The 25,345-nt window shown below is 43.5% G+C and overlaps 1 protein-coding gene across 2 annotated transcripts in view; it reads right to left on the minus strand.

The window, feature by feature from the left end:
* TSPAN1 (tetraspanin 1) overlaps positions 1–25,345 on the minus strand; it is a 346,494-nt gene that overhangs the window by 31,482 nt on the left and 289,667 nt on the right. For both annotated transcript variants that reach the window (XM_085602757.1, XM_085602756.1), the window contains exons 5-7: positions 22,566–22,664; positions 2,878–3,024; positions 867–950 (exon numbers count right to left, since the gene is read on the minus strand). In XM_085602757.1, coding sequence (XP_085458883.1) covers positions 867–950; positions 2,878–3,024; positions 22,566–22,664 — 330 coding nt within the window. The remainder of the gene's footprint in view (positions 1–866; positions 951–2,877; positions 3,025–22,565; positions 22,665–25,345) is intronic.

The raw sequence follows: 25,345 nt of genomic DNA on the forward strand, positions 1-25,345 counted from the left end.
AACCACCAACTTGTATCTACTAGCTCCAGGAGCACAGCCCTTGAAGGAAGGTCATCAGCGTGCCAGAACTGTACAACTGAACTATAGCCATTAGTAAAAGCTCAGTGTCACAGGAGCTCAAATCTACAGACAGCTTATTGAAGAGGAGTGTCTTCTCTTCAGAGATTAAGGTGCCATAGGATGAGGCTTTTGCTACTGTCCAGGTAAATGCACTCTTCCAAGAGATGGCTCAGGAAAAATAGCCTGGAAAGGATTAAGAAGTGTGAAGATATGCAGCAAAATCCCTATGCCACACTGTGAATATGCGCAGTAGTACTGGGCATGAAGCACTATTGCTCCTGTGCTCATGAAATATGACTAGTGTCAACCTTACAGTTTCCTCCAACACCAAAGTGGAGAGCCTTAAAAGGCACTTCATTTCCAACATGTATGCCGCTGATCTGGAGTCTGGGATACAATGGCAAATATGTCGCTTAACACAACTCACAAACAACCGCAGGAACCTTCATAAAATGTGCACAGCCCATCCTAGAGGCATGACAACTTTTTCCCCAACACACAATTAGCACACAAGGTAGTCTTGCATAGAAGAGAAGACTACAACACAGCACCAATCAAATATACTGAGCCCTGACCACCTGGTTCACAGCCTGAAAAGGGCAGGGCAAGAGAAGACACATTTCCCCAACTCAGCCCAGACCAGAGGCTTAAATCGCCTGTGCCACTCTTTAGCACTACTAACGCCCTCCAACCCTCAGACAGCATATCGATAAAAGTAAATAAATAAACTGAAGCTCAGTCGCACAGCCAATCTCATCTGCATAAAAAATAGCTAGAAGAGCAACACGCCCAGAAAGAATACATACCTCTAATGCAGCAATTCCTGCAGCTACTCCACCAACGACAGCAGCGTTCTTCTTGATAGTGCTCAATAACTCCTTAAAGCATCCCTGAACAAAGGGAAAGGACTGGTTAAGAAAACACAGCATAAAGTATAACATCACTCAATGAGTTTATCAATAAAGATCCATGCTGGTTCCAGTTGCACTACAACGGTGTATGCTAGAAGGCACAAGACAAGGCGCTCATTCGGGCCCTGATTCTTGAAAGAGGTAGTAAATTGGCACCCGAGATTTAATTCAGTGTGCGACTGCAGGTTTTCTCTTCCCAGAAGTATGGATAGAAAGCTGCTCACGGTCAGGTTTTCAGGAGTACTTCTGGGACATTTCCATGGAGGGGTTGACATTCCTTGTGGTGGTGAGGGGTGGGTGGGGGTGGAATAGTATTTTACTCTATTGAGGAACCCGTTCCCCTTCACATCCACTAAGTGTGGAGAGGTGAACCTTCTCCTTCCCACACTGAAAGGGACGTTTCTCTGCACTTGTAAATAGATATATGTATGAAGGAATCCCTGTGAATTCCTGGCAGGCATTAAAATAAATTATGTAAATGTGGTTGTAAACTTACACTTTTGATCAAATTACTTTTGCGAACAGGGCCCATAGTGTCTTAGAGGTTCCGTTTAGGGGTGAGTGCTAAATTCCACACCGCTGGTGGAGTTGACAGAGTTTTGGCCACGCTGTTCCAGCCAAATTCCGCCAACCGCCGTGTGGTAGAATTAATTTTTCACTTGCGGCTCACCAATGAGCAAGATTTGGTGTCCCCTAGCACGAGTTGCGGTTGTTATGATGGCAGCTGAGATTTCCCCAACGCGGGCGATCGTGACCGTTCATGGCCAGAAACCTTCCACTCAAGTAGAAAATCTCCTCCAGCGGCAGCAGAATCACTCAAGAAGCAGCGCCCTCTGCGCGCTGCGGATCATGTTGATTTTTCAGCATGGCACAAGCTCCTGGTGCTACAAATTGGCAGGAGCAGCGCAATGTGCCTAATTCAGCCCATCCGCGGAATATTGGGAAGTTTATTTTATTCTGCAGAGTGAGTCCCGCCCAACCCTAGTTCTAATCTGCAAACAAAGTGAACAATCTATAAAGTTTTACTGCATTCCCATTGCTACACATTAGTGTGCTCGTGGGTCTCAGAGTTTTTTCAGCTGTTACTGTGATCAAGTAAAGGTCCTCGGGGCACCCAGGAAGTGGTGCACAACAACCATTAATGTGACTGCAAAATTTACTTATTTATGCCAAGTGGGCTTGGAATTGTGGGTGTTAGGGATTCCTAAGTGCACTAAAAAAAGAATCGTTGGGAGATGGTAAACCACAAACCAGGAATCAATTTAAAGGGTAAAAAAGGCTATGTAGCAAAGATACCAATGGTGTAGCACAACATTATCCCCTCACCCCCTCGAAAAATATGTTGAGGGGCTAAGAGATTCCCACCAAAAACGGAAAAGTTAACTCCTCGCCCAAAGTGTGGAACGCCCTGTCCCCCACCCACTCACCATTGTCTAGTATTAACAAAAGATAGACCTGGCTTGCGGCTAGCATCTGTGGCCCTAGGTTATAAAAACTGTGGGATTTTGACATGCTGCCAGTTTCTGTCAAAAGGCTAGCGTGGTGTTGCCCCTCCCCCCGCACCACAATGGTGCAGCCCTGTTACAGATTAAGTCAATGGCAATGTTGCTGGAGAAGGTCTTAGTGGAGAAAGGCAAAGCATAATGGAATCTATTCTTTAAAATAAAACATTGTAAACCCTAACAAATAACCGGGGGCAGACTTTTGAGCGGTCTGTGACATGACACCGTATTATTCCACCACAAATCCAGACAACCTGTGAAACATTCAGCATAGTTTGTGTGCAAACATGAAAACCGCAATGCTGGTCGCCAGAGTGGAGTGAATGCAACAACCACAACAGGAAAATTACACAATCATTCGCAGCAAGGATTCAGAGGGGTAAAATACATATTTAAACACTTACTTGCACCTTTGTAGCTGCTGCCTGTTCCAATGTACAAGTCGATGTCACATTGGAGTTGCAGCACTGGGGCGGGTAGGAGTTGGAATGATGTTGCAGGTAATAAGAGTCATTAAAGTCTGTGTAGTTGGTAAACCCACAACATTTCAGCTGAAAAAGATTGCAAATTAATGATCAATATTGGGGAGATTTAGCAACACCACCACCTTCTTGTACAACCACACCACTTAAGGAGTACACATGAAACCACAAGGACTCGGGGGGGAGAGGGCGGTCAAAATGATCCATCAATGCGTAGAACAAAATAATCAAAGGGCACGCACCTCTAACAAGCATCACCATTGAAGTGAACTGAAATCACTTTACTAAATTGTTATATCTGAGGACACAATATCACTTCCCACCACTTAGGGGGGGACACATACCAGAGAAAAGCCTGGGTGAGATTTTGCTGGTGACAAGAAGGAATGTCCAACTAACATGAACGAGGTTGTGGAAAACCATAACCTGCGTGAAGCACAGCTAAAGACAAAATGTCTTTAAAAAAATACACACACTTTTTTGGCATGAATCAAAAGAACATATGTATTTAAGTTAATTTTGACAAAATCAAAATGAAATCAAATCACTGCATTTTTAAATTCAATATGGCTAGTGCAAATACAAACAGTGTAAATGTCAAACAGAAAACATTATCCATTAATGCCATGTTGTCCAAAGAAAAGTCATAATTGACTACATTCACAAATTTGCAAATTCAAAATCAGTCCCAATGCATTTCGGGTTAAAATGAACCCTTCGTCAGGGGATAAGAGATCAAAAGAACAATAAACAGAAGTATTTGATGGTTGTATCTTGGGGTCCTCCGTATGGAGCTACAACATAAAACAGACGATTGTCTAATAAGATGCCGATTTCAATAAAATAACATTCAGTTAGGATTTGCACTCAATAAAGTGAAAAAGTGAAGTTAATAAAGAGAGAAAAGAAGACGTGTAAGAAAGACCCTTCGCCGTTCAGTAGCTGAAGTTTAAACCTACTTCAATATGTGTGTCAAGAGCTGTAGTGCCGTACGAGTGACGTGCAAAGTCCACAGTGTCTCAGGAATTCTTAAATAGAAATAAAAGTAGAGCCATTGCAGCGATGTCTTACCGTACTGTAGTGCGGGAACTGAAAAATACGTCGCTCTGAAAACGCGAGAGAAGGTGTTTGTAGCTATTAAATTGCAATGATCGTGTTGGGTGCTACAAAAGCTTACAAATAGAGCTGCCGCTTACCAATGAAAGCTTCCACGCGGTTCAAAGCCAGCTTCTCCAATAGTTAGAAAGGTCAGTTATTAACCTGTAACGAGTACCAAGGAGAACTGTCCGTGAAGTACCGCCGCTTAACAAGCACTCAAAAATATACAAAAGCACATTCGACAGACCGCCGATGCTCACCTAATGTAAGATAGTCCAACAAACTTCCGTATCCAATGTAGCGCTCATACGATGCGTCACACGCATACGTGGCGTGTCTTTACTTTTAAAGCACCGGGCTCATGGAAATAAAAAACAGACCCCGAAAAAGACGGAGCTGCGGAGTTCAAATGAGTGTTATGCCTCCACGATATGAAAGCCGGTCAAAGGAACCGACTGTAGCCGGCCGTCTCAGTGTGCTTAAGAATCATATGAGGGCGAGCCACCTATATTAATGTGTCAAAAAGTAACAAATTAATAAAAATAAATATGAATAAATATTGTGAAGTGAACTGTGTTATTATATGTGCAAAATGTCTATCTCTCGAGTGTGAGAATTCCGATGGAAAAAGACTCAAACACGTACATCTCAGGTCTTAAAGGAAGGGGAACAGATTTGAGAATTGGCGACAGAGGAGAGTGCAAATCCTGTACAATAACAAATTGGTTTGAAAACAGGGTAACTGTTACACAATTCAGTGAAATTACAAAAAGCACAATAACTCATAATGGTCATTTAACCCCCCGGGAATAATGGTACCAAGGAATGTCCAACAGAACTGTGACCGAACGCAGAGGCAACAGCCTCCATGCTCATCCACCAGCAGCAAGTAGTAGTAAATGCCTCTTTTTGTATGATCACCCTAAAGTTTTTGGACTGATGCTGCTGTTTTTTTGGTTCCGAAAGTGAAATGTGACCAGCTAACTAGACCTCAGTGCCTGCACCCTTACCCTCAAACAGGTAAGTCGAATTGGCTCATAATCAATTTGCTAAGCTAACTTACCTGCAAATAGTACCCAGGGCATGTACGTTGGAGGGTCCCACCAGGGATTGCAGTGCGCTTTGTGCCACCCTGGGTGTGACACAAGAAAATTAGTTACTTACCTGCAACTACGGTTCTCCAGTATTGGTATCTTTCATAGATTCACATGCTTGTATCATGCCCGTCGTTGTAGTGGGAGTGCCACGGTGTGTGTGTGTATATATATATTCACTGAAAAAACCATAGGTTTCACACACGTTCTAGTTAGGAATTAGCATTTAAAAAACCTTGCAAATTCAGTGAAAAAACCATAGGTTTCACACATGTTATAGTTAGCTGGAAATTTTACTGATAAAAAACCAATGAAATTCCCCCGTTACAGTTAGTGCAGGCAACTATAACTCACGCGACCGCAATCTTCTGCTGATGCTAATACTGTATTTAGACACTTATTTGCCCATGTCTTCTTCCATTAAATGTAAGCTATACATATATTACAAATATTTTTTTTCCATAAAGACACATATGTCATCAGCAGAGGATTGCGGTCGCGTGAGTTATAGTTGCCTGCACTAACTATAACGGGGGAATTTCATTGGTTTTTTTATCAGTAAAATTTCCAGCTAACTATAACATGTGTGAAACCTATGGTTTTTTCACTGAATTTGCAAGGTTTTTTAAATGCTAATTCCTAACTATAACGTGTGTGAAACCTATGGTTTTTTCAGTGAATTTGTACGGTTTTTTAAATGCTAAGTTACTTTACGCCATTCGTGGCGTGCGCGCCCACTTAACGCAGTTCGTTCCGTGCGTGCACAGTGAGCACGCGGTGCGCTTCGCGCACCGCGCGCCCACTTTACGCAGTTAGTGCCGTGCACGCACGGTGGGCACGTGGTGCGCTAGGCGCACCGCGTGCCCACGTTACGCTAGATGGGCCATGTACGCACGATGCGCTTCGCGCACCGTGCGCACATGGAGGACATATGATGCGCTTCGTTGTGAAAGGTAATATTTTAATTTTTCACATCTGTTATTGCCATGCACAAATGGTGCCCTTCGGGCACCATTTGCACATGGGGTGGAGAGAGTATGGATACATTTTTTTTTTTTAATTAATTTTTACCGTACGCGTACGGTAAGCGTAATCCCCGAAATTATCGAAAAAATTAAAATTCCGTTTTTGGCCTTGGGGGATCTTTGAGGACTCCCTCAACATGGCTAGGTGCATAGGAGCAGTCTAAACAGCCCCTTTACATGTTTTTGGCCTTTGTTTTTTAACCCCCTCTCAGACTGCGAGAGAGAAAATGGCGGCCGCCGCTTCCTGGTTTCGACCGATTCGAATGTTTACTAAGATCTAACAGCCAATCAGAATCGCGCTCGCGCACGGCGGCGTGCGCATACGGTAAGCGCACCGTAAGCTGGCTCAGATATATATATTGATTTAAAGGCTATTTTCTCAGAATCTACTGAACAGATTTACACCAAACCTACAAAAGGCACTTCCTTGACCTGTAGACTACCTCTCTGCCAAATTTCAAGGAACTCTGTTCAGCCGTTCGGGCTGTAGCTGTGTCTAAAGGTCCTATGGAAAAATGCATGGGAAAAACGCGTTTTGGGACCCCCCTTTTATCTCAGCCCCCGCTTGACGAATCCCCCCCCGAGACTTTCAGGGTAGGAGCGGAGCGTAGCGCCCCAATATAACTACCTACTGGCGACCGCCAGTAGGTAATATATATATATATATATATATATATATATATACACACACACACACACACACACACACACACTTATATAAGTACTAAATTACCATAGGCTACCATGCAATGAACAGTCAGTGCCATCGCCTATCCACCTTCTTTTGTAAAAAGAACCAGAACCAATCAAAAGCCAATCAGGCGACAGCACCCTCTTGAACAATCCCAAGAGAGGCTAGGTTCCTCAGATTTTCCCGCACAAGTGTGCAAGTATAAACCTTAGAGAATAAAGTAAGCCTCTACGGGGAGGAGGGTGGGTCGCATGTGAATCTATGAAATATACCAACTCATTTTCTTCTCCAGTATTGGATCTTTCATAGATTCACATGCTTGTATCAGAATAGTTTCCTAAACATGCATGTTTATATCATTTTACATCACCTTTTATACCGTAGAGGATGGTGGGCCATAAGAAACATGTGAAATTGGAACATTCATAATGAACGAATATTAAAAACATGTAGATTGGGAAGAATAAAAAAAACGCTGTATAACATATATCACTGAAAAAACCATAGGTTTCAGGGGTGTTATAGTTAGCTGAACATTTCACTCGTACAAAACCATAGAAATTCCTCCGTTCTAGTTAGTTCTACTAACTATAACTTGCGCGCCCTCAATCCACTGCTGATGATGTCACATATTACTTCATTCATGACATGGTCAGTGACATCACTGATGACATCACTGATGACATCCAGTGAATGTGGTTTATTTTGAAATTTAAATATGTATTATATATATAGCAATCTGCATTGAAGAATGAGTGGATATATAAATATAAATATCTGGATGGACGATTTAGTAGCAGTGTGGATGACTATTTACTTGACTGATTTATAGGTGTCTCACTAAATATATTGGATAGTGACTAAACTTTGTGAATATCTGTTATCACTTTGTCAGTTGTTGTGTAAACTGCTGCACCAGTTGGTTACTAGCTACGTGAAAGTCTATGTGTTATTGATTAGTTAATAGAGTATTTGTAAGGGAGAGTGAATGTGTGTGTGGTTCGGTGGGGGGGGGAGGGGGGGGGGGTGTGACTGCCCAAAGATGTGTGAATATTTGATTCAGTAGGTATATGAGGTTATGACTACATGTTAGAACGGTTGTTTGGGTGAGTGAATATCTTTATGGGTGTGGTGATGAGCAAATATATCTCTCAATGGTACATGTCCAACAAACTAGAAAAATAAAAAGCAGTGTATGTGACAGTTGTATATAAGTAAGTATACATAAGACTCAGTGATTGTATGAGTGACTGTATGGATAACTGTATACGTGTAATAGTGATTTTATAACACACTATGTATGAGTTACTGAATAAATGAAGTGGTGTTGGTATAAGTGTGTAGCTGAGTAAATGTAAGTATGATCCATTGTTTGCATACGTGAGTAGGATGACTGCATAAGTGAATAGGATGTGTGCTGGTGTGTAATGTTTATATAGGTGTATAAGTATATTTGATAGTGTTCTATTGATCATTGACAGCATGTATGACTGAATCTATAGGTAAGTGATTAGATGTGTGTGTAGATCTAGGAATCACTGAGTGGGTTTTTGGAAAATTGTACTGGTGTGTAAATGGATTCAAATATGGTACTCTGTATTTTACAGTGAGTAATGAAAGGTTATATATTAGTGTATGATGAGGTGTATGTGATTGTCACATGGATGATGTAATCAGCGATGTCATTTGAGATGTCATCAGTGATGTCACTGACCATGTCATGAATGATGTAATATGTGACATCATCAGAAGTGGATTGCGGGCGCGCGAGTTATAGTTAGTAGAACCAACTATAACGGAGGAATTTCTATGGTTTTGTACGAGTGAAATGTCCAGCTAACTATAACACCCCTGAAATCTATGTTTTTCAGTGAATTTCTAAGGTTTTTTTAAATGCTAATTCCTAACTATAAAATACCTGAAACCTATGGTTTTTGCAGTGAATTTCAAAGGTTTTGTAAATGACAATTTTTAAATGCATTAATTGTTATTTTTTTTATACTGATTTACTACATTTTTTTAAAACTATTTTTAGATATTTTATTTTTTAAATTACATTATAATTACATTATACATCACAAAATATACTTTCTCAAAATTAATTACTTTATTTTAAATACTTTACAAATAGGCAATAGACTTAAGTACAGTAGTTTACAGTTGTGCAATGGCCAACACAATTTCAAACACAATGCAACATGGAGCTCAATGTGAATTTCTAGGTAAATGCAATTAGTTACTTTATGGATAACTTTTCTAACCACAGGACTGGATCCTAGATTCAGTCCTGGGACATCTCCTATAAACAATTGAGTAAAAGCGTTTTGGTTACAGTAGTGATTTTTAAGGAATATTATTGTATTTTAAAAGTTGACAATGAGAAACTTTTTCACATAGAATCACCAATGGGAGGGAATTGACTTAGCAGGTAAGTAGTATTATTGTTACTTTTTACTTTGGATCCAGCACTGGTGTATCTCCTGTAAACAGTTGAAAGAATGCGTTTAAGTCATACAGGCGATTTTTAAGGAATATTTGTAGTTTGAGAAAATAGACACTTAGAAACCTTTCTGGTGAAAACCAGACAATGGATCCCTATGGAAAGAAATACAAGTTACTGGTAAGTACGGTTAGAATTACTTTTCAGGGTCAGTGCTGGGCTAAAAAATGCAGCCCTGGGTTCTCTCCTGATAACAGGCGCGTAAATCGGAATTCGTTGTTCGGATGATTTTAGGTGAATATTTTAAAGTTCCAAAACTCCACACTTAAAAGAATTTCCAAGTGAAACCAGTCAATGTTAGCCTATGGAAGGAAATTCAAGTTACTGGCAAGTACGTTTAGAATTACTTTTCAGGATCAGTACTGGGCTCAAAGATGCAGCACTAAGGTCTCTCCTGATAACAGGTGAGTAAATTGGAATTCGTAGTTCGGTTGATTTTAGAGGAATATTTGTAAGTTTCAAAAATCAACACAGAAAATTTTTCAACAAAAAGCAGGCAATGATATCCTATGGAAGGAAATTCAAGTTACTGGTAAGTATGGTTAAAATTACTTTTCAGGATCAGTACTGGGCTCAAAGATGCAGCAACTAGCCCACCAGCTACCTCCAGTAACTGCCACAGAGCTGCGTTGCACAGAGGTGTAAAAAGGGGCGGGGCCTCAGAACACTTCTCAGCAACGCAGCCCCCTGGCGCATCCTGGAGGTTCCTGGTAGGCTAGTTGACCCCCAGTATTCAAGGGGAATTCGTTCCCCCTCTGCAAACGCGCCAGGCCAGGGGGCGCGTTTGCAGAGTGATGAAAGGAGGGCGCGTGGCCTCAGGCGCGATGCCGGTCTTTTTTTTTTTTTTTTAAGAAGTGGGGCTGTGTAGCCCCCCTTCTTTTTCTATTTTTTTGGCCCTGGGGACCCCATCCCCCAGGGCCTGCCCCCTAATCTTTTTTTTATTTAAAAAAAAAATGTGTAAGGGGGTCACGTGGCCCCCTCCCGAGGCCATAATCGGCCCCGGGGACCCCATCCCCCGGGGCATGGTCTCTTCCTTTTTTTAAATTCTTTTTTTTTTTAAACTGTTGGGGAGGGGGGCTGCGCAGCCCCCCTCCCGGGCCACTTATGGTCCCGGGGACCCCATCCCCGGGGCCGGCCTTTCTTTTTAAAAAAGGAAAAAAAATATGGACTTTTGGGGAGGGGGGCCGCGTGGCCCCCCTCCCGGGCCACTTGTAGCCCCAGGGACCCCATCCCCCAGGGCTGGCCCTCTCCTTTGGGTACCGTGGGGGGGGGGTTCCCAATCCCCCCACAGTCCCAGCCGGCTCCATTGCTTTTCCACATGGGGAGCAGCTAACATGCTGCTCCCCATGTGGAAAAGCAATCTGCTTTGCTTCATTGAAGCGAGAGCAGGTTTCCCTGCTCTAGCTTCAATGAAGCAAAGCAGTTTGCAATGACAGGGCGGGAGCCTCGCGGCTCCCACCCTGTCATTGCAAACTACAGTGTTCCGGGGGTGGGCACCCCGGGACACTGCAGGAGCTGGCCCTGGGGGGTGGCGGTCCCCAGGGCCATCAATGGCTTCAAGAGGGGGGCCGCGCGGCCCCCCTCCCATATTTTACAAAGCCCCGGGGGTGGGGGGGGTCTGTCATGGATCCCCCAATTACAATCTTTAGTGCCCCGGGGAGGTGGTGGTCCCCGGGGCGTGTGGGGGAGCTTGAGCCTGCCCCACACAGGGTATTTATTTAAAAAAGCCCCAGGGGTGGCAGTCCCGGGACTGCGGGGGGCGGGGCTGTGTGCCCCCCGCTATTTCAATAAAGTGGAGCCCCGGGGGGTGGCGGTCCCTGGGGCTGCGGGGGGGCCGTGTGCCCCCCTGCAATGATTCATACTTTGCCCTGGGGGGTGGCAGTCCCTGGGGCAGTGTGTGTGGGGGGGGGGGGGGGGATTGGGCTCCCCACACTTTATTATTAACATGCCCCCGGGATTTGGCCCCCCGGGGGCTAATTAGCATTGAAGCGCGGGAGTCCGCGCTTGTTTTTTTTTTTTTTGATCTGCAGGATCCGCGCTCCCAGCGCGGATTTTGCCGATTTAAAAAAAAAAACAAAAAAAAAATGTTTTGGGGGGTCCTTGTGGGACCCCCTGTTTCTACCCTGCCCCCTTATCACGTTTTGTGCGTTTTTTTATTAGATGGCTGCCAACACTTCCTGATTTCGGGAGGGTGCGCGGAACCTCCGTGGCCATAGATATTTCTATGATTTTGATTTGATTTTCTCAGGAACTACTGAACGGATTTACACCATTTAAGCAAAAGGCACGACTCTTAACCAAGGTCTACCTTTCTGCCAAATTTGGTGTAATTCCGTTCAGCAGTTCGGGCTGCAGCTGCGATTAACGGTTCCTATGGAAACCTGCATGGGAAAAACACGTTTTGGGACCCCCCTTTTTTCTCTGCCCCCGCTTGACGAATCACCTGGAGACTTTCAGGATAGGAGCGGACCGGAGCACCCCACCAGTTTTGAAAAATTTGCCAAGATTCGTCAACCGGCACCAAAGTTTTTCCAAATAGAATGTTGCGGATTTCCTATGGATAATAGGTCCTAACTATAACTACATACATACATTAGATAACAAAAAATACCTCTACGTATAGAGGCCTACCTTATTGAAACAGATGGCGTAGGACTACCTGCCCCACCGCTGCTTCACTGTAAGATGCCATGTCCAGGCAGTAGTGCCGCGTGAAGGTATCAGCATTCTTCCAGGTAGCGGCACGGAAAATCTTGTCTAGAGGGACACCAGCAAAGAAAGCAGCAGAAGAAGATACTGCTCTTGTGGAATGCGCCTAGGTCTTGGTGTTAAATGGTTTACCCGCTTTCACATGACATAGTTGGATAGTAGAAGCAATTCAACGTGCGACAGTCCTTTTTGTAACAGCAGATCCTAACTTAACAGGTCCATAGGATACTAGGAGTTGATCTGTTCAGCGTAGATTCTCAGTTTTTTGCAAATAGAATTTGAGGCACCTCTTTACATCTAGATAGTGAAGAGACTTCTCCGTTGGAGATGAAGGATGCGGGAAAATGGTGCGTAGAATTACTGGCTCATTGAAGTGAAACTGGGATGGCACCTTTGGAATAAATTTAGGATTTGTTTGCAACATTACAAAATCCTCTGTGAAGCTTAAGAAAGGTTCCTTGATGGTGAAGGCCTGGATTTCACTCACTCTTCTAGCTAATGTGAGCGTGAGAAGCAAAGCTACTTTCCATGAGAGATATTTGAGCTCCGATTTGTGGATCGGCTCAAAAGGCGGCTTCATTAATTGTGACAAGACTATATTCAGGCGCCATTCAGGCGGAGGAGGCCTGATAGGAGGAAAAGTTCTGAAAAGGCCTTTCATAAACTGTTTGATGATGCGAGCAGAGCAAAGAGAAGAGGTATCCAATGTTCGTCTGTATCGAGAGATAGCCGCAAGATGTACTCTTATTGAAGCATAAGCAAGACCTGACCTTGCCCGGGATAAAAGGTAAGGCAGGATTTTTTCTGGGGTAGAGTCAAAAGGGTGAATACTACTGTGATGGTACCAAGAGCAGAAACTATTCCATTTCATCTACAAGTTTTTGACGTCGATTCAGCTCTTGCCTTTGACAAAATAAATGTACAATCTTGAGGGATGTCCAAATCTTTGTACTCATTGTGCTCAGGTTCCAGGCATGCAATTGCAGCGAAGCTGGTTGAGGATGTAGGTTCTGTCCCTTGTTCATCGTAAACAATGTGAGAGATGGAGGAAGGTGAAAAGGACTGGACTGCGTTAGCAGGAGAAGTTCTTTGAACCAGTGCTGACGAGGCCAACGTGGGGCAATGAGGATGAGTTGGCACAGTTCCCTCTTCATTTTCATCAACACTTTGGAGATTGAAGGATATGGGGGAAAAGCGTACGCAAAGATCCCTGACCACCTTATCGAAACGCATTCCCCCATGAACCTGGCTGAGGATTTCTGCTGGCATTGAACCGGCATTTCCAGTTCTCCTGAAACAAATCCAGGTTGGGTGTTCCCCATTTTTGAAATATGCGGTTGAGAATCGTTTGGTTCAGTTCCCATTCGTGGTTTGATACAGTTAACCTGCTCAATGTGTCTGCTAGGTTGTTCTTTATTCCTGGGAGATGCTCCACTTTGAAGTTTATCTGGTGCTGACAAGCCCATTCCCATATCTTCTGAGCTTCCCAAGATAGAAACGGGGATCTCGTCCCTCCCTGCTTGTTGAGGTAATGCATGCAGGTAGTGTTGTCCATGCGTATGAGGACTGAGGATGCTTTTATCCTTGTGTTGTAAATTGGATGCGATTAAATTAGCGTTAGCAGAATCCATCTGGTATTTAGAGGCTATCTTGTACATTTTGTGGAATCCATTTTGTATTTCTAGCAGCCATTTTGTTTGCCATGTGCTCACCATGTGCTTTGTCCTCCCTTAGTGTTGACTGCTCTTGTAATCTGCCTAGAAACAGACTATATTTAGTATCTTCTACCTTTGCACATGCCCAGTTGAGTTTGCAGCTGCTAGTAGTCTGTAACTGTCAGGATATGTTTACCAGTGTTAGCAAACTGTTAACTCCTCCCACTTGTCGACTGTGCAGTTTCTGTATGACCGTATATGTGCATAACTCCTCTCAAGTATACTTGTACCGTCTTCTTTTAGCCCCTGCGTGGGTATAAAAGGACCATGGCCCTTCTGTTCAGTGTGCTACCTTCATTCAGCACCACAGGGTGCTGGGTGAATGTGGTTCCACCTCATGAGGTTTATTAAACTCTGTATTTTCTATTCCAGTTTCTGTGCCAACTTTTTTCTAATAGTCTGAGGACTGTGCAGAGAAGGGCGAACCCCTTGCACTGGTAGGCCTAGCTGAGGCCTCTTTTCTACACTTGGGAGGAATGATTGAAGGGCTAGAGAAATTGCCTGCAGTTCCAGAAAATTGATATGCATTTGAGAGAGAGACACTTCATTTGCCACTTATTTGCAGGTCTTGCAGATGCACTCCCCAGCCTTCCAAAGATGCGTCTGTTGTCAGAACAAATTCTGGAAGAGGAGAAAGGAATGACTGTCCCAGAGAGAGTTGGGGAGGAGATTGCCACCAAAGAAGTGCTTCTTTCATGATCAGAGTTATCCGAACTATGTCGTCGAATGATCCTGATATCTGAAGCCACTGGGCATCCAATTGTTCTTGAAGTGGTCTAATTCTCAGCCGAGCAGAAGGAACCATGAGAATGGCGGAAGACAACATCCCGAGAAAGGATTTGAGGAGACGAACAGAAGAAGCGCACTTTCTTCTGTGAAGGTCGTGAGCCAGAGACAAAATGGCATTCATTCTTTCCGTTGATAAGTATACCTTGTTTTGAAGAGTGTCTATCAGTGCTCCTAGGAAAGTTATCCTCTGAGAAGGAGCTAGAATGGATTTTTGGAGATTGACTGCCAGGCCCAGAGAACGGAACAGTTGCTGGCAGAAAGAGATGTCTTCTGAAGCCTGACGAAGAGAGAAAGCTTTTACCAAACAATCGTCGATGTATGGGAATACTTGTAAGCCTTTCAGTCTCAGAAAGGCTGCCACGGGGACAAGGCACTTGGTAAAAACCCGTGGAGCTGAGCGAAGGCCAAATAGAAGGACGATGAACTGATAATGCACGCCTGCCACTGTGAACCTTAGAAATGTGCGATGTTTGGGGTGAATCGGGATATGGAAGTATGCATCTTCCAGAGCCAGGCTTGTTAAAAAATCCAAATGGTTCAAAAGCTGTAAAATCTCTTGAAGAGCGACCATGCGAAAGGATTTCTTCAACAGGTATTTGTTGAGTTTGAGGTCTAAAATGGGACGCCAATCCCCGGTTCTCTTCTTTTTTTATAAGGAAAAAGCGAGAGTAAAATCCCTTCCCCTTTTGAAAACGTGGAACAAGCTCTATTGCTCCTTTCTGCAGCATTATCAAAGCCTCCTTCTTTAATAAGTGCAGATGATCAGTTGTCGATTTTTGGGGATGGTGATTAGGTGGAGTTGTGGTAAATTCTAGGGTATGGAAATACCTTATATCTAGGACCCATTTGTCTGATGTTATACTTTCCCATTGATCCAAGAATAAGGAGAGAGACTTTTTTTGGAAGTCAGAGGAGCGGCAGGCGGCGCAGCATTGTCACTGCTTACGGCCTGTGTCTCTAGATTGAACCTGTTTTCTCCTGGGCTGTCTGGAATAAGCAGCTTGTGGTGGTGCTCAATATTGTTGTTGCTGCTGATAAGCTGGACTGTAAGAGGTGTATGATTGAGGTTGGTACCTTTGATAACCTCCTCGAAAGGAATAATTTCCTCTGCCCCGCACTCCACAAAATGGGGTTTTCCTGTATTGTAGCACTCCTAGGGCCCTAGCAGTGTCCGTATCTGTTTTTATGGTTTGTAAAGCATCATCAACATGCTTGCCGAATAGTTACTCGCCATCAAAAGGCATATCCAAAATTTTTCCTTGTACTTCAGGGCGGAACATGGTTGCCTTTAGCCAACCCTGGTGTCTCAAAACAGCCGCTCCAGCCTGCTGGCGGAAACCCAAAGACGCAATATCCATGGATGCCTCTATGATCTCGGAGGCCGACCTTTCTCCTACAAGGAGGATTTTCCTTGCATCAATCCTTTTGTCCTCCGGAATTAGTTCTAAAAATTGGGAAATATCTGACCACATCTGCCGACCGTACCTGGCTAGAATCGCAATAGCGTTTGCCGCTCGAACAGTTGCCCCTGATGTGGTCGTAAATCTCTTTCCAGTACTATCCAAATGCCTCCCTTGCTTGTCAGGTGGAGCAGTGAAAGGTGTTAGAGGATTCCTCGATCTACGCCGCGCAGCCTATGAGATGACAGAATCAGGCTTAGGGTGACTTATAAGGCACGCTGGCGCATCGTCCGAAGCCTTGTATTTTTTGTCACTTCTAGGCAAAACCGGAATAACAGTGGCTGGTGTTTATCACTTCCACTCCTTCCTCCCATATGTGATCAACGATAGGAATAGATCTAATCTACTTCCTAGCTGTGTCTTTAAAATCATAAAGAAAGCAATCTGTTTGCTTTACTGAAAGAGATAGTTGGAGGTGGAGTATTGACTGGCGATGGAGGTTGAGAAGCAGCAGTCAATGGTGGCTGCAGAGGTGGAGGAACAGGATCCAAAAGGAAAACGTGTATGATGGTCTTGTAACAAATCATGCAGATCTTGAATCATTGCAACAGGCATGTGAACCATAGGTTCGGAGATCGGCTCCATGTATTGCATCCTTGCTTGTGGAGGAGGATATTCTCGTTGATAGTATTCACTATAGTCCTCCTCATCATCTTCCTGATAATTCACATGTAATTGTGATAGAGTATCTTCTTGTGCAAACATTCCATCATTATCAGATTCCTCCAGGAATGTTGAAGGAGGTAAAGGAGAAATTGCCGGGTTCTGCAAAATTTGTTTTGTCGACGGGGTCATCGACGAGAACGTCGACGGTGGATATAATGGTGTAAGCTGAAGAGAAGATGGTCGCTTGCTACCAGGCGTAGTATAGAACGACTTTATCGACGTTAAAGGTGTCTGCATTGTCGACGAGGACATGATTGGACCAGACACAACCGCCGTCGTCTGTATCGTCGACAAGATCGTCGTCATGGCCATAGACGGAACCACTGTCGTTGACGGGATGACCATCGTCGATGAGACCCCCGTCGAAAAAAAATTGCAGTTGTCGTTGGCGATGTCATCGACGATGAAATAGTCGGCAGTACAGCACTCATCGTCACCTGAAGCGTCATCGACGGGATCGTCGTCTAAACAGTTGTCGGCGATGGAGATTTCTTCGTCGACGATGAAGGAGAATCTTGCGTTGTAGATGATTTTCTCGACGACGCCGAAGCCTTAGAAATTAATGCCATCGGTGGTAAAAGTTTCTTAGAGACAGATATCTTCATGGACTGATAAGAAGAATATTTGTCCTAGTCTTTAAAGCTTTTCTCCTCAGAAGGAAATGATGACTTTCCTTTTTGTGAGGTACTTTCTTTCTCATGGCGATATTTCTTTGATGCCTTTTTTTTTTTTTAAACCTCAGGAAAATCAAGAGATCTTTCTCTCCTCTTAGGTGTTTCTCTAGATGTCAATGAGGTAGAGCTCTCCTCATCCTCAGAGGGAACGTTAGATTTTGCCTTAATGTTTTGAAGCCAAATCAGTAGTCTACCCTCTCTACCTTTGAGGGTCTTAGTAGAAAAGGTTCTGCATATTTTACAGTCTTTTACCTTGTGTTGAGGGTAAAGGCAGTAGATGCAGTCCTTATGTGGGTCTTCGGAATGCAGCCTCTTTTTTCCACACGATCCACACGACCTGAAGAGGCCTTTCTTAGAAGATTCAGACATGCTTGAAGAAATATTGTCAGAAATTTTGAGGAAACAGAGAAAAAACTGAGCAGAGCTCAGGGAGACTCCCTTTCACAAGAGATGAGGTAGAAAATCTGAGGAACCTAGCCTCTCTTGGGATTGTTCTAGAGGGTGCTATCGCCTGATTGGCTGTTGATTGGTTTTGGTTCTTTTTACAAAAGAAGGTGGGTAGGCTATGGCACTGACTGTTCATTGCATGGTAGCCTATGGTAATTTGGTACTATATATATATATATATATATATATATACATACATATACATACATGTGAATCTCTGAAAGATCCAATACTGGAGAAGTAAAAGGAGTCTCCCTGCACACCAGTTACAGGCTGGAAGAGTAGTTTAAGCTGCTAGCCCGTCGTTGTCATTTAAAGTATATGGCATAGCCAGATTTCCCACTTTTATATATGCAAGTCACCCCTATGGAAGGCTCATTATGTCCTAGGGGAGGTGCAACATACCTCACAGGCAGAACACGTTATTTTACATGTTTGGATAGTAAAATGTGAAACAGTTGTTTTTTTACTGTGGAAAGGCTTAGTCACCCTAATAGTGAGTACCAGTTACATGCTGACTCCTCAGCAGTGCTAACTCTGGAACGGTACAACCAAAGTAGCTCATTCAAGGTATCAAAAACCTCATTACATTAAGTCAGACTTGATTCTCAGGACAAAATGAATGAAACAAGTTGCAGTGTGCAACTTTTGCAAAGTAGTCACTTTGTTGCCCATACCGGTTGGAGATGGGGTCCTCTTGCAGACAGCTTTCTGCCCTTCTGAGGAGACGTGCTAACGACTCCCACTAAAGGATATAATAGGGACCAGCTCTGGAAGGAGGTGTCCCCTCCCTCCTGCAGGAAGCCACGCGGGTGTTGGCCTATAAAGAGCGCTTCAAAGGAGAAGTCGACTTTGATGAGCAAACACTTGGGAGAGGTGGTGCTCCACTGTTCAGGCAGACACACTGCCACTACGGACAGAAGAGGGAAAACCAGTTGCCAAACCGGTTTTCCAGGAGCGTGTAGCCCTCTTGGTAGCCACACCTCTGGGTTGGGCTAGGGAGCTTCACACACAGAAAGAGGGGTACTGCCATCTTGGAAGTGGGCACAATTTTGCATCCTGCGATTCCCAAATGCCACACTTTGCAGAAAATGGTCATCAGATGGGAGGGAACCTGGTAGCCCATTGGCTAACAACCGCATCCTGTCCTGAGGACATTTTCTGAACATAAGTAGTGCACCCCGAACTCCAATATCGACTGGACTGGAAAAAGGACTGAGGACTCACTGCCCTGCTGCACTGTGGAACTGGCAAAGGGAGGCTGCACTGTCATGGACTGCTCCTGCTGCACCTGGTGGCTAGCATAGAAAAGGCACTGCGCCTGCCAGGTCCAGCTCAAGGAGAAGTAATTTCAAGAGCCCAGACAAAGTAAAGTGACTCCAAGTGCCAGCTGACTGGTCTCCTGTTTGCAGCACAGGGACACAACAGCTGAAGGAGCCTGCTAGGGAAAGTTGGTAGACCAAAGTCTTCAACCAGCTGTCAAACATGCCACAGAGCACCAGGGACCAGGACCCTACACACAAAGTTGCACCTGAGTTCTGAGACTGGTAGTGCTGTCGGAGTACAGCTGGGAACCCCAGGGAACAAGTTATTGACCCTGGAAGTATTGACCGGTGACTGATACTGTGGCAACTGGACGTCTGCCAGCACCTACAGGACTTTGAGGGTCATTGGACCTGTGACAAGGATCACCTCACCTCCTTCGTGGACCGAGGAGTAGTCGCAGCACGACCCCCGTCAACAGCATCACATCCTGGAGCATCTTCAACATCCTTCATTCCTTGCATGAGGATCACTTCTAAAGGAAAGCCCTGCAAAGGATGAAAGTACCTGGAACACACTGAATACTGATCCACCTGCTGAGGTAACTGTTTCAGAGGACCTTGCTGGTCCCACTGACTTGCTCCCTCCTGGGGCTGGTCACCTAAAGGGACTCCAAGTGGCCGCATTGCAGCTAGTCCAAACCTTTGAGTGAAAATGTTTTCAAGTGTCAAATTTGGCGAACATGCTTGTTTGCAGTTGAATGAAGCACTTTGATTTACTTTACCTTGTAAATTCTATCTCTCCTGAACCCTTCAGTGGATCTTGTTGTGGAGTCTACAAATAGTCTATTTTTATAAAGTGGAGTCGGATTTCTTTATTGTCTCGTCGAGTTCAATTGTTTGGTGATGTTTAGATGCTTTACACTTGTTCCTTAGTGTAAGCATTGCTGATGAGAGCCACAGCTACACAAGGTTGCGCTGTAGGTTTAACAAATGAAACCTAAGAGCGGTGAGTGTGTCGCACAACCACACCATTTAATACACTCCATTTCTGCCAACACCTTCGGAGAGCATACCCTGTATGACAGATATAGACTGGGGACAGTCGAGGGCTGACTGATCAAGTGACTGGAATGACAAACTCAGGCAAGTACACTTGACACGGGAGGGCAGTCGATAAACAAGTCATTCACATCTTTAAAGGGCTGAAATACAAGATGCAGGAGAGAAGAGCCTTGAGATGTGGAGAAACAGGCTCAAGAAAATATGTAACAGGGATGACAGTGAACGTTGGCAGCTGTGCTAGAGAAACAAACATTGAACCAATTTAAAACAGAGCAGCTACAGGAGATACACACAGCAGAGTATTGATTGGGTAACAGCGAAGGTAATAGATTGCAAGGTCGGCAACAAGCTGGCAAAAGGAGGACTGGGTAGATGACCCAGGCAACCTTGGTAAGATATTAAATTCTAGGTAACCCTGAAGGAATTTCCCATTAACAATTGCGACTCAGGCAGCACTGAAATCTTTCTCAGGATCTTTTTTTTAATTATTATTATTTTTTTTAACAAAGGATTGGTTAAAAAACTTTTGCTGCTCATATTCTTATATATATTTGAATCACAACACATACACGCACCCACCCACCACCTTCACCTGCTTCCATTTTACACCTCCACGGTCTCCGATCTTGCCCTCGAAGCAGGCCAGTTATTCCCAAGAACTCTAGAAAGGAACAAGCAAGTGCCTGAAAGTGATACATTTCTACAGACAAACTGCGGGTCCTTATATCGAAATGGAAGTGGGTGGAAAACATAAATTACTGTTTCAGATGGGATTACCTGACTAATATACGTAAGTGGGAATCCCAGTTTCTTTTAAATAAACGCCTTATGGCCAGCTTATACGCCATTTTGAAGCATTTCAATTTTTGGGAGGACACAAAGTAAAGAACAGGAATGTAAAGACTCACTTGTCCATTATCAAAGAATTTGATAGAGTGGAAAAACCTGGATTAAAACTCCAGTCACACAGTCCAAAGGCCCTAATTTGAAACTGAGCATACCACAGTTGGGCTCTTTTCTTCTGTTTTTGCTTGTTAACCCAGATACATTTCTTTAACCTTATCTCCGTGAATGTCCTTCCTCCTTTCAGGAAACACACCACGATTTCGTGTTCTCCTTTCCTTCTTTTAAAAACACAAGAAAAGGTATGATGCAAAGCTCCTATACCTAAGTAAACATCTTTAACTATAAAAGACTCACCTCCTTAAACGTTTCTTGGTGCTAGCTGACTTAAAAAATATAACCTGAGGAAAAGGCTGGGTGGAAATGTAGCCCGTGAGACTGAAGAGCCAAGTCCTTAGAAACATACCGACTTCTAGTTGACCATTTCGAATTCGAAGGCGCAGAACCACAGTGCAGCTCCCTCAGGGCGTAAAGCCGCAGTAGGTTGTGCTACAGTATAGGTAAAGAGTGATAAGGAGGGAAGTCCCTTCAGAGGCCTTCTCAGAAAGATATTACCGCAGCACGCTTGCAAAGTCACATGAAGCCCTCACTTTGCGTTCTTTGCCCCCAAATGCCCTATTTAACAGGCAGATTTATTTTTTAATACAGCTATAAAGACTGACATTTGTTTGTCAAATACAGAAAAGAACAAAAAGTGACAAGTGTTGCCCCTTTAAAGCTTCATATTGGAGGCTGAAGCATCTAGGCGGCATGGAAAACAGCTGTAGCGGTTGCCAAAGAAGAACTCTTCCCAGGTCTGGTTATTCAGTTGGCAATGTCAAGAAAACTTAATGCTCTGTTCTAGGACCACAATACTTCTCATCCTTTCTGGGGCTAATGTTACCATGGGAGAACAAATGAGAGCATCAAATTTTCCAAAGAACAACATCTCGCTACTTGCTGAGAGCTCCCTGCCACTCTTCTACAAGGCCTTTTCAAAGTATCCTATTGCATGTGCAGCCGCAGACTAAGCTACAGCCCCTTCTCCAACTTGTGTTATCAGACTAGCTTCAAGGTGCTTACTCCTACCCCACTTCAGAAAAGGGATATCATCATTCATCTAAAAAACTCTACTGCTAACCCTGGGAGCTTGAACAGGCCAGAATTACCAGGAGGTGGGATTTCCATAAGCTGAAATTTCAGTACATTCGTAGGTGAAAGCCACCTCCCCGCCACTACCAGATAATCAGTTAGAAATGGCAGCACACACAAAGCGAACATGCGAGCCGCATAAACTGCCAAATCAAATGAGTGAACTTGTGAGGAAGGTGCTCATCACTACACTGGGCACCTGGTGAGGCCATGGGTATGGCCAGCAAACATGCCCAAATGCTGGCCATTACAAATGTCTGGGCTATAAACAGATGGTACAGGTTTCAGTACAAATGTCTAAAGTAAACCATCCTAATAAAACAAATCCATTATACAAATGTTTTTCTGAGCAGACCACCAGTCAAGTCCCAGATGCCTTACCTCAGTCATGGTCGAATTCCAGACTTGAGTGGAGGACGGATCTCTGCTGTAGTCCCTTTGCAACACTTGCCTTAACAAAGGCTCCATAATGTTTTGAGCCTGCAGATATAAATGTTTAAAATCAAGGCCAATCTATGTGCATTAATGAGCTTTACGTTTACCCAGTACAAGCTATATCACACTAAAGAACACAAGAAAGTCTATTGTTTTTACCACACATATGATGTGAATTGATCACTTTCTACACAATACTCGCACCCACGTAGGGTCCCAGTTTCCATTTAACAAGTATTGGCAAAGTTAATAGGTTTTGCTTTGTATGGTTTATTCAAAGCCATGCAAGTACTACAGGCATATGGCACACACACAAGCATTTTCACAAATTACTACATACTTACTTGCTCAAAGCGAAAATACAAGAATCAGTGCACAGTCAACCATGAGCCTATGGAACTCAATGCAGATGGTGATGGCACCTGGTTCACGGCAGGGAAGCACTGGGAGACAACCGGTTCAGGGGTTAAGATGTTGTGTTCTGTTACTCACAATCTGTGTCCACCCTCCACAGCACGCATCACCCCATTTCAGCCACTGGTTCTCCTGCACTGCAAAGGGCAGTATTTTTCGATCGCAAATCAAAGACGTGCCCTTCCGGGCCAGGGTTGATGGGGCCTTACATGCAATTTTGCTTTTATACCCTTCTTTGTGGGGTTTCTTTTGTCATCCTTAGGTGTTTAAACAATTTTTAAGTTACGGCAATTCAAATCCAATAGTAACTTTTCACTGTACCAATAAGAAACATACTTGTGTGATGTGCATCACAATTTATAATGGATTTTATGCATCTTCCAAGTACCCTGCGCCTGCTATGAAACACCCGGACAGGTGTATTCAAATTATGTTTTTTTAATTAACATTTTTATTGCAATCACACGGCTGCTGCGTTTTGAAGGCGGCATGTTTTCTTTGTTTCTTCTTTTTTGTGGCATATGCATGCAGTACTAAATAAAAAGGTAAAAATCTCACCCACTTCACAAGGCCAGACTCATTGGCTTTGCAAGTATTTATTTTCTTGGCTTCCAGCCACTTTTAGTATAAATCTCATGCCAAAAACAGAACACTACAAGTATAAAAAAAGGAAAACAAGCACTGGTAAAGTCAATAAGTATGGCCTCAGAAAGCTGGTGGCATATGGCACAAAACTAAAAAGAAAGAGAAGAAAGAAAACATGTTGCTGTTAAAACGGGGAACAAATATTTGCACTATACATAAATATAAACCCCAAAAAATGGAGTGTATAATTTTAATAGAACAGTGCCCCAGGTTCCCAACAGGCAGCTGAACTTAAATCAGGCATAAAAGCCTTTTTCGTTTTAATGCTAAAAAACGAATATTTACTACTGGCTTTGAATTACTGTAACCTTAAGACACAAAGTTTTAATAACATTCTGATGCAGGACATCAGCCAAAACCGATTTTAACATGTATGGATGAAAACAAAGAAATAAGGGAAAACATTGGAAAGAAAAAAAAACATTAGCTATACATTAGCTATACAAAATACTCACCCACAAGCCTTGGCACTGAAGTGCCCTTGTTTTTAGGCAGATGTGGACATGAGATCAGGTGAAATGCTGTCTCACGGTGCAAGAGAGTCCAAGTCTGGCGTGAGCTTACCCACTGCCACTGTCTGTTACTGGGAGCAGAAGCAAACAAAATGTGAATGACAGATGAAGAGACCAATCGATGGAGAGGCTAGCACAAAGCCAATCTACATATTTTTATATGGTTTGTGAATTGTTTTTATTACACAAGGCAGGTGTAACAGCTAAAACTGTATCGAGGCTACACCTAAAAATAGTCAGATGGGATAAGATACTAATGTAATCCCTGCTCCCCAAAATCTGTTATATTGTGTAGTCTGCTTACATTTTGCAAATAAAGGCAGAGTACCATTCCGTCTTGCATTGATTTTCAGAACATGAGGCCGAATGTATGCAAATTCTGTAGTTCATTCATCCGGAAGTACAAATGCAAAGGCCGCCTGCGGGGAGAACCATCGAATATAATATGAAGCCTGATTGGCTATATCCCTCAATCGGGGAGGCTTCACTTTCTTGGCTGCCCCTTCCAACCTTGCTTCTTTTAATGCTCATTAAACTAGAAGATGTAAAGTGTCTAAAGGGGAAAATGTGGTTCAAAACTTCTCAAAGACCGAGTGAAGTAGAGAGTTCAATTCTAAGGTTTGTCATTTACAATGAGGATCCACCCGTAAGATGGAATGACTGAATCAACCAAGCCTTGTTTTCTATTTCCAGACATCACATGATTTTAAATATGTTTTGTTATGTTGTTATTGCCTTCTGTCTTCAGAACCTGTTTTGTAGGACATTTTTACTTCCTCTTCCTTTTGTTAGAGTTAATTGACTTTTGTGCTATTGTCTGAGGATGAGTGACGCTCGAAGGTCACAGATTATATTTCTGAGGGAGAGAGTTTGATGTCTCTACTAACACATGATCCTTGTTCAGATTTAGTTTTGCAGTCGCGTCTTTGAATGGCTCGAACGTTGGTTAGCAGGTCATTGTTCCCAAACAGTTCGTTTTGTTACTTTAAATTGTGGTTAGAAGGAACCACGTGAAACTACCAGAGAAGTGTCTGAAGCCTCTGTCGCAGAGTTGTTCAAAGTCGTCGCAATTACCATATCGAGGATTCTTACTAAGTGCTCTCATATCGAATGGTAGCATGATGCCGCCTCTCTTGGCCCCTCTTCTTAAAATGA

The sequence above is a fragment of the Triturus cristatus genome, chromosome 4_2 (genome assembly GCF_964204655.1).
Source record: "Triturus cristatus chromosome 4_2, aTriCri1.1, whole genome shotgun sequence".
In the NCBI taxonomy this organism is placed as follows: domain Eukaryota; kingdom Metazoa; phylum Chordata; class Amphibia; order Caudata; family Salamandridae; genus Triturus; species Triturus cristatus.